The 16,789-nt window shown below is 42.3% G+C and overlaps 1 protein-coding gene across 1 annotated transcript in view; it reads right to left on the reverse strand.

Moving 5' to 3' along the window:
• mkxa (mohawk homeobox a) overlaps positions 1-16,789 on the reverse strand; it is a 55,293-nt gene that overhangs the window by 22,957 nt on the left and 15,547 nt on the right. Inside the window, exon 5 of the mRNA XM_070880086.1 lies at positions 15,814-16,143. Within this exon, the coding sequence (XP_070736187.1) occupies positions 15,814-16,143 (330 nt within the window). The remainder of the gene's footprint in view (positions 1-15,813; positions 16,144-16,789) is intronic.

Raw genomic sequence — 16,789 nt, forward strand, 5'->3', positions numbered from 1 at the left:
TGTTGTAGCTAAGTAAGATCCATAGGGTAACTGACAACTGCTGAGAAATGTGCATGTGTGTGTGTTTAATAAACGGTTCCAAAAATGTTTTAAAAGAATCAGTCTTGCTATCTATTTAATGCCAGAATTTAGAAATCTTACAAATTGGTGGAGGATGCGGGCATCTGGCAAGATAGCTTTTTGATGATTCTTTTGAACAATTGGAAATTTCGGGAGTTGTGATTCTAACCTATGTTGTGAAGCATAACTTATAAACAATTAAACGGATCGGGAGAAGTCGCGTCTTAAGGAGCAGTCGTCTGGATAGTTGTAACTGTTTAAGTGGGGATCCACCAGTAGTTATATTCAAAAGACACAGGATGAAGGGATCGGTCATGAACAGAAAGCCAATAATAAAAAGAAATGTTGAGCTAGTTTATCAGGAGAAGTTGTCCAAAAAATTCCCGATACAAGACATAGAAGAGTTAAAGGCACAGGCACAGTACCTCCACAAGGGTGAACATGCGTCCTTCAGGGAGCTGGTGGCACGTATCCAGGAGAAAGTAGATAAAGGAGGGCTAAGGCCAAAACGGGCAAACGGTCTTGTGGCATTCAGCACGTTTTATTGTGCCCGGAGAGATGAGCAATTAACGAGGCAGCATTTAAGACAAGAAATTGGCCACTTAAACCACAGTATTAAGCAATTAGAAAGAGGGGCCGAACAGGCAGCTTCACTGCTACAGTAACAAAACCTTTCAAACTTAAATGCCACCGCAGCCATTGTTGAAGCAAATGAAAATAAATTAGAGTTAAAAAAATATAAATGGGAAAACTTGAGGCTCCAGCAAGAGATAGAAGATGCTAGGGGGGCATTAAAGGAAGTAATTAAGAAACCACATAGGGAAGCAGATCACTCCCAGTGCCAAATAGAAATAGCGAGGCTAAAAAGTAAGCTAGGGGAGCAGTATGCCCTGGTATCTGCAGTAACACGGGGAGCCATAACAGAGGTAGCAGAAGGGGACAAAGGGGAGATAGATTGGGAAGAGGAAGGCAGTCAGTATAATCCCCAAGGTGGTGCTGTAGAATGGGATATCTTGGAGATACAAGAGCCAATCCTAGCCATAGTAACCACTTCTTTATGACGTCATACGCATGGCAACATCACCAGTAACCATACCGACTCACGACCCATATCTGGTGCTGACGCCAGTGTGTGCAGCCACGAGCTCGGGCCCATTAATGATGGGAACGACCCACTGGAAGTTAATAGGAGGTGGGCAAATTTCAGGAGGGGTCACGCCGAGTTGGAAGAGAGAGACCTTACATGAGTCTTCCTCTTGGCCTGTTCCATTTCCCTAAAAGATAATCTGCCAGAAGCAGTCCTCCAGGCTGCCGCAGTGGCCGATATACTCATGACCAAGATCCTAAACCATTTAGGGATCCAAAACTTGAACTTAGTAGCTCTGCTTAATCAGACCAAGCAGCGCCCAGAAGAGACCCCTAGAGCTTTCAGTAATCGCCTGTATGATATCTATCAACGTATGCAGAACCAGGCACCCACAAATGCTACAGTAGGAAAGAATCAGGAACAATTTAAATCGATGTTCCTGACCCAACTCCACCCTTTAGTTAAAACCACCCTGGGAATAGCCATCAGACCCACCAATCAGTGGACAGATATAGAGACCAACGCTTAAATAGCCTGGGAGATGGTAAAGACTAGTTAAAGGTGAAGTCACCACCCACTGCAAATAAACCTGTGTCAATGGTGGAGGGATCTCGAAACTACCCCTTTAAGGGACAGTGCTTTAATTGTAAGAAGATAGGCCACCTCGCAAAAGACTGCAGCAGATCCAGACCAGCACTGAACCACGATGCAACGCTTAGATACCTCCCGAGGGACGAATCCAAGGCCTCTGGGACAGATCAACGATTGGATCAATTGATAACCCTTATACAAACCCAAATTGCCACAGGGAGGATGCAAAATGATTTACCAGTGCTCGCAATCGCCGCTGTACACTCATTAGAGAGACCCATTCAAGGATCGACCTTATGACAGGGTTCGGCCCCCAAAGATTGGTCGGAAGTGGGGTTTCGACGCGATGGTAGCGGGAGACCAGTAGTCCTTGTTGTTTTAAAAGGGGAACAGGCAGCAGATTATGCTTATCGACATTGGCTCAGCCGTTACCATCATGCACACCCCATACCCTGAATGCCATGCAGCGGCGAGCAAAGGTTGTATGACCCTTAAAGGGATTAATGGTGATACAACCACTGCGTATACAGGGAAGGCCACTGAACTTCAGTTGGGAGGCCATACCTGTAAGGTCCCAGCGCCGATGCTGATAACCATCCCCGATGGAAGGGGAATTTTAGGGACTGATGTGTTGGATCAGTATGGCGCGATGATAGATTATAATCAGGACTGTGTTTGGATGGGATTGAGAGATAAGGCAGGAGTGATAGAAATTTCAGATGCTCACTCGATTTTTGCTATTAAAAAGCCATCTGAGTATGACCCTCTGGGGAGCGAAAATTAAGCTGTGGCAAAACTAATTCAGGAACACCTAGCGGTATTTGCCACATGCAAGCATGACTGTGGAAAAATGGCAGGTGAGGAATCTATTGAGGGATCCCCCACTCATTCACTAAACAGTACCCCATCCCAAGGGAGAGTCACCCTTACATCTGAGACATCATAAAATCCCTAGTCGAGCAGGGTCTTCTTAGTACAGGCACTTTCATGACCAATTCACCCACATGGCCGGTTAAAAAAACCTGATAGCAGCTGGCGACTGACTATTGATTATAGAAAGTTAAATTCTGTAATACCAGCCTGCTCACCGGTAGTAAGAGAAGCTCCCACCATATTATTTCAAATTCCTGCTGGTTCCAAGTACTTCTCAACCCTCGACATCGCCAATGGATTCTGGAGTATCCCTGTTAAGAGGGAAGACCAGTACAAATTTGCATTCACATTTGAGGACCAGAGCAACACCTGGACATGCCTGCCTCAGGGGTTCCACAATGCCCCCACGATATTCCACAAAAGAATGGCTGCAATTTTAAAAGACTTTTCCCGCCCTACCTGCTTGCTGCAGTATGTACACGACCTACTGCTGACAACCGACAGCATGAAGGAGCATTTGTCCCTTTTGCATGAACATTTGACATTGTTGGCTCAGGCGGGACTAAAGATGAATTCGTAAAAAAATGGGTCACCTTTCTAGGAGTGTCCATTTCTCCAGAGGGATCATCCCCCGACTGTCAAGGTGGAGATAATACAGCGACTGCCATTACCCACTTCCAAAACAGCCCTACGATCATTCTCAGGTTTGGTGGGGTACCAAAGGAACTTTATCCCAGGCTTTGCAGAGTGTGCAAAGCCCCTGTATGATTTAATAAAACTGCAGGGTGATAACATGTGCCCGGCATGGACTGATGTTCACACCAAGTTCATGGCTAAATTAAAAATGGCAGTGATACAGGCCACATGTCTGATCCCTCCTGACCCCACGCAGCCCTTCCATTTGGAGATCGGGGCCACAAAGCAAAGCCTCACTGTGCCAAATGCGAGCTGATCGACTACAGCTCATTGCATATGCGTCTCGAATCCTGCAGGGGGCAGAAAAGATGTATACCGCATGCGAGCGCCACCTACTGGCCGTCTTCTGGTCGGTACATCACTTTACCTTTATTACTGGGTTACAGGCTACAATCCTGCACAGTGGACACACACCTCTGAAACTAATGATGAAACCTGGAGATTCGCTAGTTTCCTTGCAGCACCTCAGCAAATGGATATTGGAATTTATGGAAAGAGACATTGATTCCATTTCCAAACATTGCTGCCACAATTTCTGATCTATGGGGGGACACACATGAATGTCCGTTACCCCTGATTAACTTTGAAACCCATCCTGTGCAGAACGAGCCCATACAGGGTGCCCCAGATGTCTACATTGATGGGTCCTCATATCACATTGAAGGATTCCCTCACACCGGATATGCTGTGATATTGTCAGAAAGAACCATCCAGCGAAGATGCAACAGTCTTCACAATATGCAGAAATCACCGCACTTCCAACTGCTGTAAAGGAAACCTCGGATAGACCTGTGAATATTTGGTCCGATAGTGTCTATGCTATAAACACCATGCTCTCCTTGCCCTGATACCACAAAAATGACTATTGTACGATAGACGGTAAGGCCCTGGTCCATGGGCCCTGGTTACACTTGCTCTGGTCATACCTTAAACAGCTATCCCAGCCCTGCTTCATAGGAAAGGTAGCAACCCACAGAAAGGGGGTTCACATAGTGAGGGAAATTTCAGAGCAGACAGAGCAGCCAAGGACATTGTGATTGATGGAGTGATATAGTTGTTGAGCCCTGCAATGCTGTTAGCAAGGCCTCCCCAACAGATCACCTAGATTTAAATCCCTACAGCAGCAATACTGGTCATATGTTGTTGTAAGCGCCTGGCACGAAGAAGGCAGACCCCTTCCTCAACCAACAGCCTGGGCTCCCAATACCATACTAGCCACTGCCCCTGACTCAGATGAGCAATTGCTGATGTTCAAATGAAAGCCAAACGCCTGGCCGGTGATGTTTCACCAGAGTTGGGTCAAGAACTGCTCTCCCTCTTTCACTCCCACCCCACAGCAGGGCACTATTCTGCCTTGGTAACCTTCTATAAGGTAGCATCCACAGCTTGGTGGCTTTCCATGAGGGAAACAATCAACCAATACGTGGCATGCTGCCTACCATGCCTACAACACAATCCTCCCGCATCTACTAACCGAGCCTTGCTTCAAAGTGCACCCCCACCTCAAGGACCATGGACACACCTCCAGATAGACTTCATTGGGTCACCTCCACAGATGCAAGGCAATTTTCAGCATGCCTTAGTGGTGGTGGATCAATTCACTAAATGGGTTGAAGCATTCCCCTGCCGCTCCAACACCGCAATCACAGCAGCCAAAACACTATTGAATCATGTGTTTTGTAGGTGGGGAGTACCAGTACAAGTGGACAGCGATCAAGGTTCACACTTTACCAATAAAATTTTTACCCACCTGCAAGAAATGTTGGGATAAAACACAAATTACATATTGCTCACCACCTCCAGTTGTCCGGAGGAGTCGAAAGGGGGAACAGGACCCTCAAGTTAATGTTAAAAAAATTGTGCATGGACCACTCCACTCAATGGGCTAACATGCTGCCAATGTGCTTAAAGCAATGAGGTCCATACCTCATAGAACAACAGGGGTCTCCCCATATCAGGCCATTACGGGGAGGTTCATGAGAACACCAGGCCAGCTTACACTAACCGGGATGAGTCCCCTGACAATGAAACCATGTCGTTCCAAGTGGCTGGAGCAAGTGGTAGATCACACCGATCAGATCAATTGAGTTGTGGCCACCAAATTGGGGAAGTCAAGAAGACAAATTAAAAGTTACTTTGACAAGAAAGTACGTCCCTTTGAATACGAGGTGGGAGACTCAGTAATGATTCCAAATTATGGGAAAAAGAAGCTGCCTTTGAGCCCGGGTGGTGGGGACAGCATAAGATTAGAGACCGATTGAACCCCACGGTTTATTTGATTCAGTTACCGGAGGAAAAGGGTGTTAATACAAGAAATGGTTTCACATTAATCAGTTAAAAACTGCCAAAGAGTAAATACTGCACTTAACTTGTTTCCCACAGACCATGATACAGATCCTCACGATTGTCAGGATGATACTGGTCACAACCAAAGCCGAGGGAATATGGAGAAGCGGGAGCTGCAGCATGACTCACGAACATCATCAATCATCAATCCACTTTTCTCTCTCTCTCTAAGTTTAAAACCCATAAACAGCAGAACTATCAGAACCCTCTCAATGTTTATGATATGTGAGCCCTGAGGAGATAAACCATATGAGGAGTCAATAAGGATATTTTCTCCTTAAGGTGGGGAGTTTGTAAGAATAAAAGTGTTCAGTAATAAAATTGATTCTGTGTATGTATAAATGTTGACAATGTAGACTATACGAAAAGACAGTTTTGAAAGATTCAAAATGGAAGATCACAGACCTCCAGCATGGTGTTTGTATATTGTGTTAATTGGAACGCCATTAACCTAATCAAGGGATGGCTGGGCCAGTCCTGCAGACACATGAGTGAGAAGAGCCAATAAGGAACTGCCCTGGAACCAAGGTCCAATCCTGAGGCTTATGGAGGCACAATGGAATTAAGGGATATAAAAACCCAAGCACAGCCTGCTCTATCTGTCTTTCTCCCCTGGGCACATGGCAAAACACCTGCTCAAAGACCAGCCGAAACATTGTATCTGTTGCAACTAAGTAAGATCCGTAGGGTAACTGACGACTGCTGATAAATGTGCATGTGCATGTGTGTTTAATAAACTGTTCTTAATTGTTTTAAAAGAATCAGTCTCACTGTCAATTTAATGCCAGAGATTTAGAATCTTATACTATCTTCCCCCTCCTTATCATTTTTTTAGTTATTCCTTGCTGGCTTTTAAAAGTTTTCCAATCCTCTGGCCTCCCACTAGTCTTAGCCACATTGTATGCGCTTGTTTCCATCCCTTATTTGATACCATCCCTTATTTCCTTAGTTAGCCACAGTTGCTTATCCCTTCTCTTAGTCTTTTGTTCTCATTGGGATATATTTTTGTTGCGAGTTATGAAATATCTCCTTAAATGTCCGCCACTGCTCATCAACTGTCCCATACTTTAATCTATTTTCCGAGTCCCCTTTTGCCAACTCTGCCCTCATACCTTTGTAGTCTCCTTTATTTAAGCTAAGGACACTGGTTTGAGATCCAACTTCCTCACCTGAATTTGAAATTCAACCATGTTATGGTCACTCATTCCTAGAGGATCCTTTATGAGGAGATCATTTATTAATCATGTCTCATTATACAGTACCAGATCTATGATAGCCTGCTCCCTGGTTGGTCCCACAACGTATTGTTCAAGGAAATTATCCCGGATACACTCTATGAACTCTTCCTCAAGGCTACCCTGGCCAATTTGCTTTGTCCGATCAATATGAAGGTTAAAATCGCCCATGATTATTGCCGTTCCTTTTTTACAAGCCTCCATTGTTTCTTGATTTATATTCCATACAACAGTGTAGCTACTACTAGGGGGCCTTATAGACTATGCCACCAGTGACTTTTTCCCTTATTATTCCTTATCTCCACCGAAATTGATTCAACATCTTGATCTTCTGAGCCAAGATCATTTCTCACTACGCACTGATCTCATCCTTTATTAACACTGCTACCCCACCTCCTTTTCCTCTCTGTCTGCCCTTCTGAATTGACAAGTGCTAACCCACCTCCTTTTCCTTTCTGTCTGCCCTTCCGAATTGCCCTGAATATTTAGTTCCCAGACCTGGTCACCTTGCAACCACGTCTCTGTAATGGCTATCAGATCATACCCATTTGTATCTATTTTGCCGTCAACTCATCTTTTTTGTTACGAATGCTGTGTGCATTTACATGAAGAGCTTTTAAATTTGTTTTTTTTACCATTTTTTCCTGCTTTGACCCCACTTTCTGATTCACCTTTATGTTTATACATTCTGTCCCTTCCTAGCATGCTCTGGTTTTTATTTCCCCCAGTACTACCGTGCTCTATTGCCTTCTCCTTATTCTTTGACTTTTTAATTGTTTGCTCACCTGAATTCAAACACCCCCCCCCCCCACTAATTAGTTGAAAGCCCTCTCTACAGCCCTAGTTATTTGATTCGCCAGGACCCTAGTCCCAGCACGGTCTAAGTGGAGCCTGTCAGAATGGAACAGCTCCCTCTTACCCCAGTACTGGTGCCAGTGTCTCACAAACCAAAACCCATTTCTCCCACACCAGCCTTTGAGCCATGTGTTTAACTCTCTGATCTTATTTACCTTATGCAAATTTGATTGTGGCTCAGGTAATAGTCCAGAGATTATTACCTTTATTGTTCTGCTTTTTAATTTGGCCCCATATAGACTGGATGCAGTGTTGTATTGGGACCTTGCTTCTTAAAAGAAAGTAGGTTTTTGGAACTTTTTTTATGCACAAGTAGGCTTCTCAATGGGAGAACATTTTTGATGACTTTCTTTTAGTGTTTTTTCTGTTTTTATGTACCCTTTGCTATTTTATTCCATACTTCAGCTAGTTTTGCTGGGTAGTCCTCAACGTTTGCATTTCCGTTTTTGTTTCCCCTAATAGTTTGCTTTATTATTTCTAGTTGCTGCTAGCTTTGATATTGCACTATAGAAAGAGGGGCATGTGTAGCCTCAATTTTGCCAAAATCGGGGCTGAGATGTAAATAACCATCCTGATAAAACAGAACACAGATTAGGGCTTCAGAAGAATCACAATCAGGTATCTTAAATATGGCCTAGTTCTTCATTTCTTATTTTATGTTGCTCATACTTTCCTTTCTAGGTCCACTTGGGTTACATACTATTTACTAATGACAAGGATAGACAAACAAGTTGGTCTGATAGCTCTGCCGGGTTTGTAACTGGCTACCAAGAGCTACAGAAGAGTAGACCAGATTGACTTCCTCCATTTTTCTATTGCTTTCACAGTGGAAAGCCTGACATCTGCTTGACATCACAAATTGGCAGCCCGGCTGAGGTCTGGAATTCACTGCCTCGCAATCCCATATTCTACTTTGGCACATTTACATCTTCTGAATAAAAGGAATATACCCTGATTATGTGACTGCATCAAAGTCCAGGAAGATTGAATGTCTAAAAATATGCATACTGCAGGCAGTTAAACAGTTAACAAGCTTAGCTGTTAAATCTTTAAGGAAACAAGGATTAAACAGAAAAGTGAAATAGCTACATCTCATAAACTAGCTGCACATATGATAAGTGATAAGGCATGTGAAAAGATTCTGAGTAAGCGACTGAAGATGGTACATCTGGTTGGAAAAGAGCAAACTCTACTCATTGTGGCCAGTTTGATGGTAATGTCCACCTATAGTGGTAGACAGGCAGAAGTGAGCTATGAGAGCAGTACTGAGTTCAGCATCCCATGCAATCAGAATATGGAATGTAAAAATGTATATGTCTGTTTCAAGACTTTGTGGAGGAAGTCATATCAGGAAGCCTGTGTCCAGTGGTAGTGTGGCATTGATTGGAAAAGCAAAGGGATCCATAACTAAAGTTTCCCCACATAGACTTCAAGAAAACAAGATTCCTCCCTGAGTTTACTTTCTCTAGGGAAGGTATTTTCCACTGAATTCTGTTGGGCAGGCAAGTTAGGAGTTGAGCTATCCCTTACTCTGGAATCTGGATTTCTAGTTAAGACTTGGGCAGATTTCATATCTCTTCCTGTTGAGTAGATAGTCACCAACTATTTCAGGATCTGAAGATCTGCATTATGTGGTAACTTCAGCAGAACAAAACTTAAATACCATGAGACATTCTAATTGTTCATATAAAGCCTCTTCTCCTATGAAGATTTAGAAATCCTGGAAGTTGGAATCACAAAGCAGGGCACCGTGTAACTTCAAACTATACAATGGCTAACAGTCAAATCTTCAGATGTCTTGAAAGACTGACTGAATTGGTAGAATTATCAACAGATAGTCATGGGCTGCCGTAATGTGGATGGAAAGTAGTCCAGCTGCAATCTGGCATCTGCGTAATCCACATGTACACACTCTTCTATAGGTAAGGGTACAGTGGAAAGAAGATGCATCCTTTTCAGAAGATCTAACCCCCTCTGAATCCAAGACAAATGCATTAGGTGGGTGACTAGGTCCAACTAGTAAAGTGCATCATCCACCTGCAGATCCAGTGCAATAGTCTTCCAGGCCCTTCAAGTGTTTTACAAGATACGCAAGGCATTCAGCAGGATTTTGTTTTATGCATTCATTGAGGTAACCTTAAAAAGACAGCTTCAAGAAAGGCACAGCTTACCAAGTGCATAGCTGAGGGCAAACTGGCTTTAGGAGTAAAAGCACAGATTTTTGGCGGTGTCACCTTTCCACCTTACAGCTGCAGCTTTCCACTCACTGTGAACCACTTCCAGATTGGACCCAAATTTGAACTTGTTTTTATGCAGAAACCATGGGTTGTAAGTGAATATACCCAAGGTGTATGACATTTGATGAAAATTTTATAGCAATTTTATCCATATTATGCAATACAGTGTAGCGACAATGTTGTTTCTGGAATTCAATAGTACATAATTACTCAATAACCATGATGATTATGTCATAACCTTTAACCATCAGTAAAGATGTCAAGCATTAACTGCAGTGTGCATTATGACTGCAGATGTTCCCTGTGACATCTGTTGCTGGCAAATTGCAAACAGAATAAAACTCGCCTCATAAACTACACTGTACATTTTATACAAATAACATTTCAAGATGGTAACCTCATTAGATGGTAAAGAAAAGAAAGAACTTGCATTTATATAGTGCTTTTCACAATCACAGTGTATCCCAAATTGTTTTACAGGCAATTAAGTACTTTTTGAAGCCGAGACACTGTTTTAATGTAGGAAACGTGTCAGCCAATTTGTGCACAGCAACCTCCCACAAACAGCAGTTAGATAATGACCAATCTTTTTTAAGTGATGCTGGTTGAGGGTTAAGTATTGGCCAGACCACTGGGGAAAGCTCCCCAGCTCTTCGAATAGTGCCATGGGATTAGACCACCTGAGAGGGCTGACTTCTCATCCGAAAGACAGCACCTAACAGTGCAATGCTCCATAGTGCTGCACTGGAGTATCAGCCTAGATTTTGTGCTCAAGTCTCTGGAGTGGGTCTTGAACCCAAGACCATCTAGCTCAGAGGTGAGAAAGCTACCACTAAGCCACAACTAAAACCTTCTAAACCTCAAGTTTCACCCTTGTGGTTTACAGGTGTCTTTAGATGCCTAAATGAGAGTGTAACCTTTAAATTGTGCTCAGGTACCTATTAATATATATTTAAATAAGAGAAGATAGATTTCCATTTTGGTCTTTTTTAAACTATATTTTTCTGCCAAAAAGTGAAGGGGCCGAAATTGCTCCCTTTTTTTAAGGCCCATTACTGCATCTGAGAGGCGGCAATGGGGCAGTAAGGCCTTTTGCTCAGGGCAGGCGGTGGTTGCGACCTGTCTACAATTACCCCCGGGTCGGGTGTGTCCCTCTCCTTTAAGTGAAAGGAGGGAGGTTGTGGTGCATTGGCACGGTGCGTCAGCGTGATGCGGCACGCCCGCGTCACGCTGATGTCATTATCACCCTGAACCCACCCCGCTACCGCCTCCAACAGCGTACAAAAACGCGCAAGGCACTTTTTGATTTAAAGAGCCCAAATTCCCGGCTCTTCCCTCTGCCTCCCGATGGGAGGTAATAATTCAAATAATTCAAATTATCCAATTCCACCCCCACCCCCCCGCGAAGTAACTTGCCTTCCCTGAGTCAGGGCACTGTGAACTCAATCACAGTGATCGGACTGCCTGAAGGCTGAATGTTCAGACAGAATTAAAGAGCTCAGGCCTAGTTAAGGAGACTAGCTTTGTGAGATGTTCCCTGACAAGGGATCAGCCACTGCTGCTGATGGACTCAGACAGTGATTTTTAACAGTTGAAGATGTCCAGAAAAACAAGCTATAGGAAGCTGAAAAATTAATAGAAAATGCAATCAATTAATAACAATATTCTGGCTGTACTGGCAAACCTCTACCTGCATATCTCCAATTACTTCAGGGAAATAGATATTCATTATTACTTAAATATATGCATGGGAGTGTATCATTGCACCAATACATAGGGTGTCATTTTGACATTTGGCGATAATATAAAATGTATAATAGTGGCCTGGCCGCCCGTTATTGATGCCAACAGAAATGAAAATCAGGAGAGATATTTAAAGGGCAGCCAAGCCAATATTGCACATTTTACACTATTGTCAAATGTCAAAGTTACCTTAATTGGGTCAAAGTGTAGACTAGAGTAGATTCACCTATGATTCCTGCACTGTTGTAATCTCAGCTGTTCTGTCAGAGAGAAGCACAGAATGTTTCCAAACAAGGAAATTGAAATCAAATGACAATGGATTCTCAGCCACTGTCCTACAAAGTAACATTGGAAGAAACCTCAGTAATGGAAAGGAGTGGGAAGCTAAAGAGAGAGAAATAGATTTTTAAGATTAACATATATCAGTGGAATTTGTTGCCACTTAAACTAATGTGGATTTTGACAGCTAGGATTGAATACATTTTAGATAGTATTTGGGAAAATAGAAGTTGTTAACAGTAATGCACTGAAAAACTGTTCAAATATAAAGTCAAAAACAGCTTCCCAATGGGTTAGTATGTAAATGACATTTCTGGTGTGACACTGAGCTATACAGATCAGGGAGGTCCCAAGTATAGTCATCGGTCTGTGCAGACTTAGCTGATCTCAGCCAGGAGAAGATTATGTGCACTGCAGTGAGCCCTGGTGTCCCTGGTGCCCCTGGACGAGGGTGGGGGGAGTGTTGGAGAATTCAGCCATGTTCTTTGGCTATGATGTCCACCATGATGGAATAGTCAACTAAAAGTCAACAGTTTAGATTCACACATGAAGATTGGTCATTTGAGTAAGAATGCAAAGGTATGCCTATCAGGAAATGATGAACAGCCTGGGTCTCCTTTCGCTTGAAAAAAGAAGGCTGAGGGGTGATCTAATTGAGGTCTTTAAAATTATGAAAAATTTTGATAGTGTAGATACAGAGAAGTGTTTCCACTTATGGGGAAGATCATAACTAGAGGTCATCAATATATGATAGTCACCAAGAAACCAAATAAGGAATTTAGAAGAAACTTATTTACCCAGAGAATGGAGAGAATGTGGAACTCACTACCACAGGGAGTTGTTGAGGCGAATAGTATAGATTAATTTAAAGGGAGGCTGGACAAGCATATGAGGGAGAAGGAGTAGAGGGTTATGCTGACAGAGTTAGATGAGGAAGGGTGGGAGGAGGCTCGAGTGGAGCGTAAACGCCAGCATAGACTGTTGGGCCGAATGGCTTGTTTCTGTGTAATACCAGAGGACAGCCTGGAACCAAAATTTATCAGGATTCAAAACCAGAAAATATAAAGCGGGATAGTGTTGTAGCCCTAACTCCAACTCCTATTCCCTTACAACACTCCTCCCACTGGAAGAAAGAGATCAGTGAATTTAGCCTATATCATTATGCTCAATTTTAAAACAGCTCAAATTTAATCTGGTGAATTATTCGGTAAAATTATAAATTTTGTAATATCTAAAATAATAAGCAATGTTGCAAGGATAAATCAGTCACAACTATCCAATGGCTGATTATCAGCTCAATACTGTATTTTGCAGTCATAGTTCAGTTAGAAAATTGGGCGAAAACTGGAAAGCAGTGTTGTCTGCTCTGCTGGATACAGTGTTCACAGTATAACTTATGCATGTCATGGCAAAAGTTCAAATATTTGTTTCTGTCAAAATTATGCATCAGTTAAACATAATTTATTATAGTTTGCTGTGTTTGAAAAAAGCCTTGCATTGAGTATTTAATTGCTTAAATGTACAATGTGGGCTTCTTGTTTGGAGGTTTGATGAAGGTTAATTAAAAATGTTTTATTTACAACCCTATTTAAGGGCATTCATTACATCCAGTCTTATAAATCAAGCCTGCTCACACTGAACAGAAACAGCAATACTGTGCCGAGTTTTTATGGAGGCTTCAACCACTCACATATTTCAACTAGAAATAAATAATTTTCCAGCTACTGTATTAATTTAACTATAAACAGATTTTGGTGTTATTTTAAGGAAATGTAAAGCTTTAATTTGCCTTAATATTCTACAGCTATGATGAATGCAAGTATTCGAAAAAATAGCATAAGTACCCTGGAAACATAAATAATGTCTGGCTGGGTTCATGAATTAAAACATTTATCTGCCCAATACTCCTGTTCTGTTTAAAGGGAACTCATACATTTCCTGTGGGCAGGAACTTCCTGCTTCAAGTGCTTCCTCCATAGTTTTCTAGGCTATCATTCTTGACTATTTGAATATATTTTTACTCCAGACTAATTAAACATTGACCAGAAAACTCACCAAAAAATGTCAGCTTGCACCTTTGGCTCATTTCTAAGAATGTCTACAATATTCTTATTTTCAAAACAAATACTGCAGAAAACTGTCTGGAGCAACATTAATAAAATTTCTATAATCCTGCAGAAAAATGTTTTTTCATGGCTGTGTCCCCAGTTAAGAAAGTGCCCGCAACAGGATTCTGCTCACTGTTATATCATCAGAACTGACAAAGTAGCCAATATGGCCTATTCTTCAAAAGAAAAAGATCTGTGTCAAATTCTTGAGTCTGTGACAGCACTGCAGGAGCACGTAGAAACAAAATGTGACTGTGGGATCACACAGGCGCTCAGTTGGCCTATGATGCATTCATCCTTGTGTTTTCACCAAAATTCCAAGCAAAGACATGCAAAAAAACCCAGAATATTCCAACCCCTCTCCCCTCACAATTTTCTCCCTTGATCTCCCTTCATCCTCCTGCAGAGGTGCTGATTCTTGCTGGGGTACACTTCCATTGGTGTGAGAAGTACCTTATCTATGTGACCATTGTCCATGTATGAACCTGGATACAAAGCCTGTGCTCACCTGCGGTTCACACATGCCCACTTTCCAACAGGGGTCAGCTGGAATACTGGCTGAATTTCTTCCTCTCCTTACTTTTTTTTAATATTAAAATAAAGAATAGAAGGAAAGAATAAGGAGCACTTAATTTCTCCATTTATGAAGATTCTAAACCAGACTCCCATTTGCTTAAAGGCTGCAATTAAGCCGAGTAATAGGCTGAGTCTGGATGAGAAGTTTCATTGGAGAGGTATCTCTGTTTGTTTAATGTTTCAATATTCAACAGTTCAAATTCTAAATTGTTAGATTGGAAACATTGCACAAAGTTATCAAGAATTAACAGAGATTCAGTGGAATCCTATGCATGTGAAAATTTGAATTCAGCTTAAAAAATCTGAACTAAAAAAACTGGTATCAAAAAAGCCGATCATGAAGCTGTCAGATTGTTGTAAAACCCCAACTGGTGCACTACTGTCCTTAAGGGAAGTAAACCTTAGCTGGTCAGGCCTATATGTAACGCCAGTCCCAGACCATCATGGTTGATTGTTAACTGCCCTCTGCCTTATGATGATAGATTGAGTGGACTGGGTCTTTACTCGTTGGAGTTCAGAAGGATGAGGGGTGATCTTATAGAAACATTTAAAATAATGAAAGGGCTAGACAAGATAGAGGCAGAGAGGTTGTTTCCACTGGTCGGGGAGACTAGAACTAGGGGGCACAGCCTCAAAATACGGGGGAGCCAATTTAAAACCGAGTTGAGAAGGAATTTCTTCTCCCAGAGGGTTGTGAATCTGTGGAATTCTCTGCCCAAGGAAGCAGTTGAGGCTAGCTCATTGAATGTATTCAAGTCACAGATAGATAGATTTTTAACCAATAAGGGAATTAAGGGTTACGGGGAGCGGGCGGGTAAATGGAGCTGAGTCCATGGCCAGATCAGCCATGATCTTGTTGAATGGCGGAGCAGGCTCGAGGGGCTAGATGGCCTACTCCTGTTCCTAATTCTTGTGTTCTTATGTTCTCTGCAGAGGCCTAGCAAGACACTCATTTTTATCAAACTGCTACAAAGAATCAGAGTGCACAGTTCAAGAAGGCCCACCACCATCTTCTCATGACAACCAGGGATGGCTAATAAATGCCGGCCTTGCCAATGATGCCACATCCCAAGAATTAATAATATTTGAGAGAAAAAAAATCAACATTTGTAATACAGAACCCTTACCAGTACGATACACAAAGTTCCCATCTGTTTCAGATGATGATGGCGATGCTAATTCTTCTTCATATTCATTGGAGCTGAAGGATCCGGAATGGTTTCTTTTCCTGTCAGTGGCTTTCATAGCTGCATTTGATGCCATGACATGCCTTAAGGAGTCATTTAGATAGCGATGTAACAAGCTACTCTTGTATTTTGGTGGTGACACATAATCCTCATTGATTATGGTGCCTGCCATGCCCACTGTCTTCAGAATGGGACTTTCCTTTTTAATAACAGCCTGAACCGGTTTGTTGAATTCTCCGTCTGCAGGATTCCTTGGTGGATGATCAGCATCTAAGATTTATAGGATAAAATGTAAAAAAAAAACAATTTTAAAGATCCTGTTGTTGAGTATAAGAGAGAAATAAAATGCATTTCCCATACCTGGCTTTAGAAATAGAGGCATAGAGTATAAAAGCAAGGCAGTTATGCTAACCCTTTATACATCACAGATTAGGCCCTCGCTGGAATATTGTGTCCAATGGATACCACACTTTAGGAAGATGTCAAGGCTTTAGAGAGGGTGCAGAAGGGATTTACTAGAATGGTACTAACGATGTGGGACTTCAGTTACGTCGATAGATTAGAGAAGCTGAAGTTGTTTTCCTTAGGGCAGAGAAAGTTAAGAGGAGATTTAGTGGAGGTTTTCAAAATCATGAATGGTTTTGATAGAGTAAACAAAGAAAAACTATTTCCAGTGGCAGAAAGGTCAATAGCCAGTGGATAGAGATTTAAGGTCATTGGCAAAAGAACCAGAGGCGAGATGAGGGGAAACTTTTTTACACAGCGAGTTGTTATGATCTGGAATGCACTCCACTGCCCGAAAGTGCATAAGAAATAGGAGCAGGAATAGGCCATTTGGCCCCTCAAGCATGCTCCGCCATTTAATAAGATCTTGGCTGATCTGATCATGGACTCAGCTCCACTTCCCTGCCTGCTC

Source organism: Pristiophorus japonicus, chromosome 5 (assembly GCF_044704955.1).
Source record: "Pristiophorus japonicus isolate sPriJap1 chromosome 5, sPriJap1.hap1, whole genome shotgun sequence".
NCBI lineage: Eukaryota > Metazoa > Chordata > Chondrichthyes > Pristiophoridae > Pristiophorus > Pristiophorus japonicus.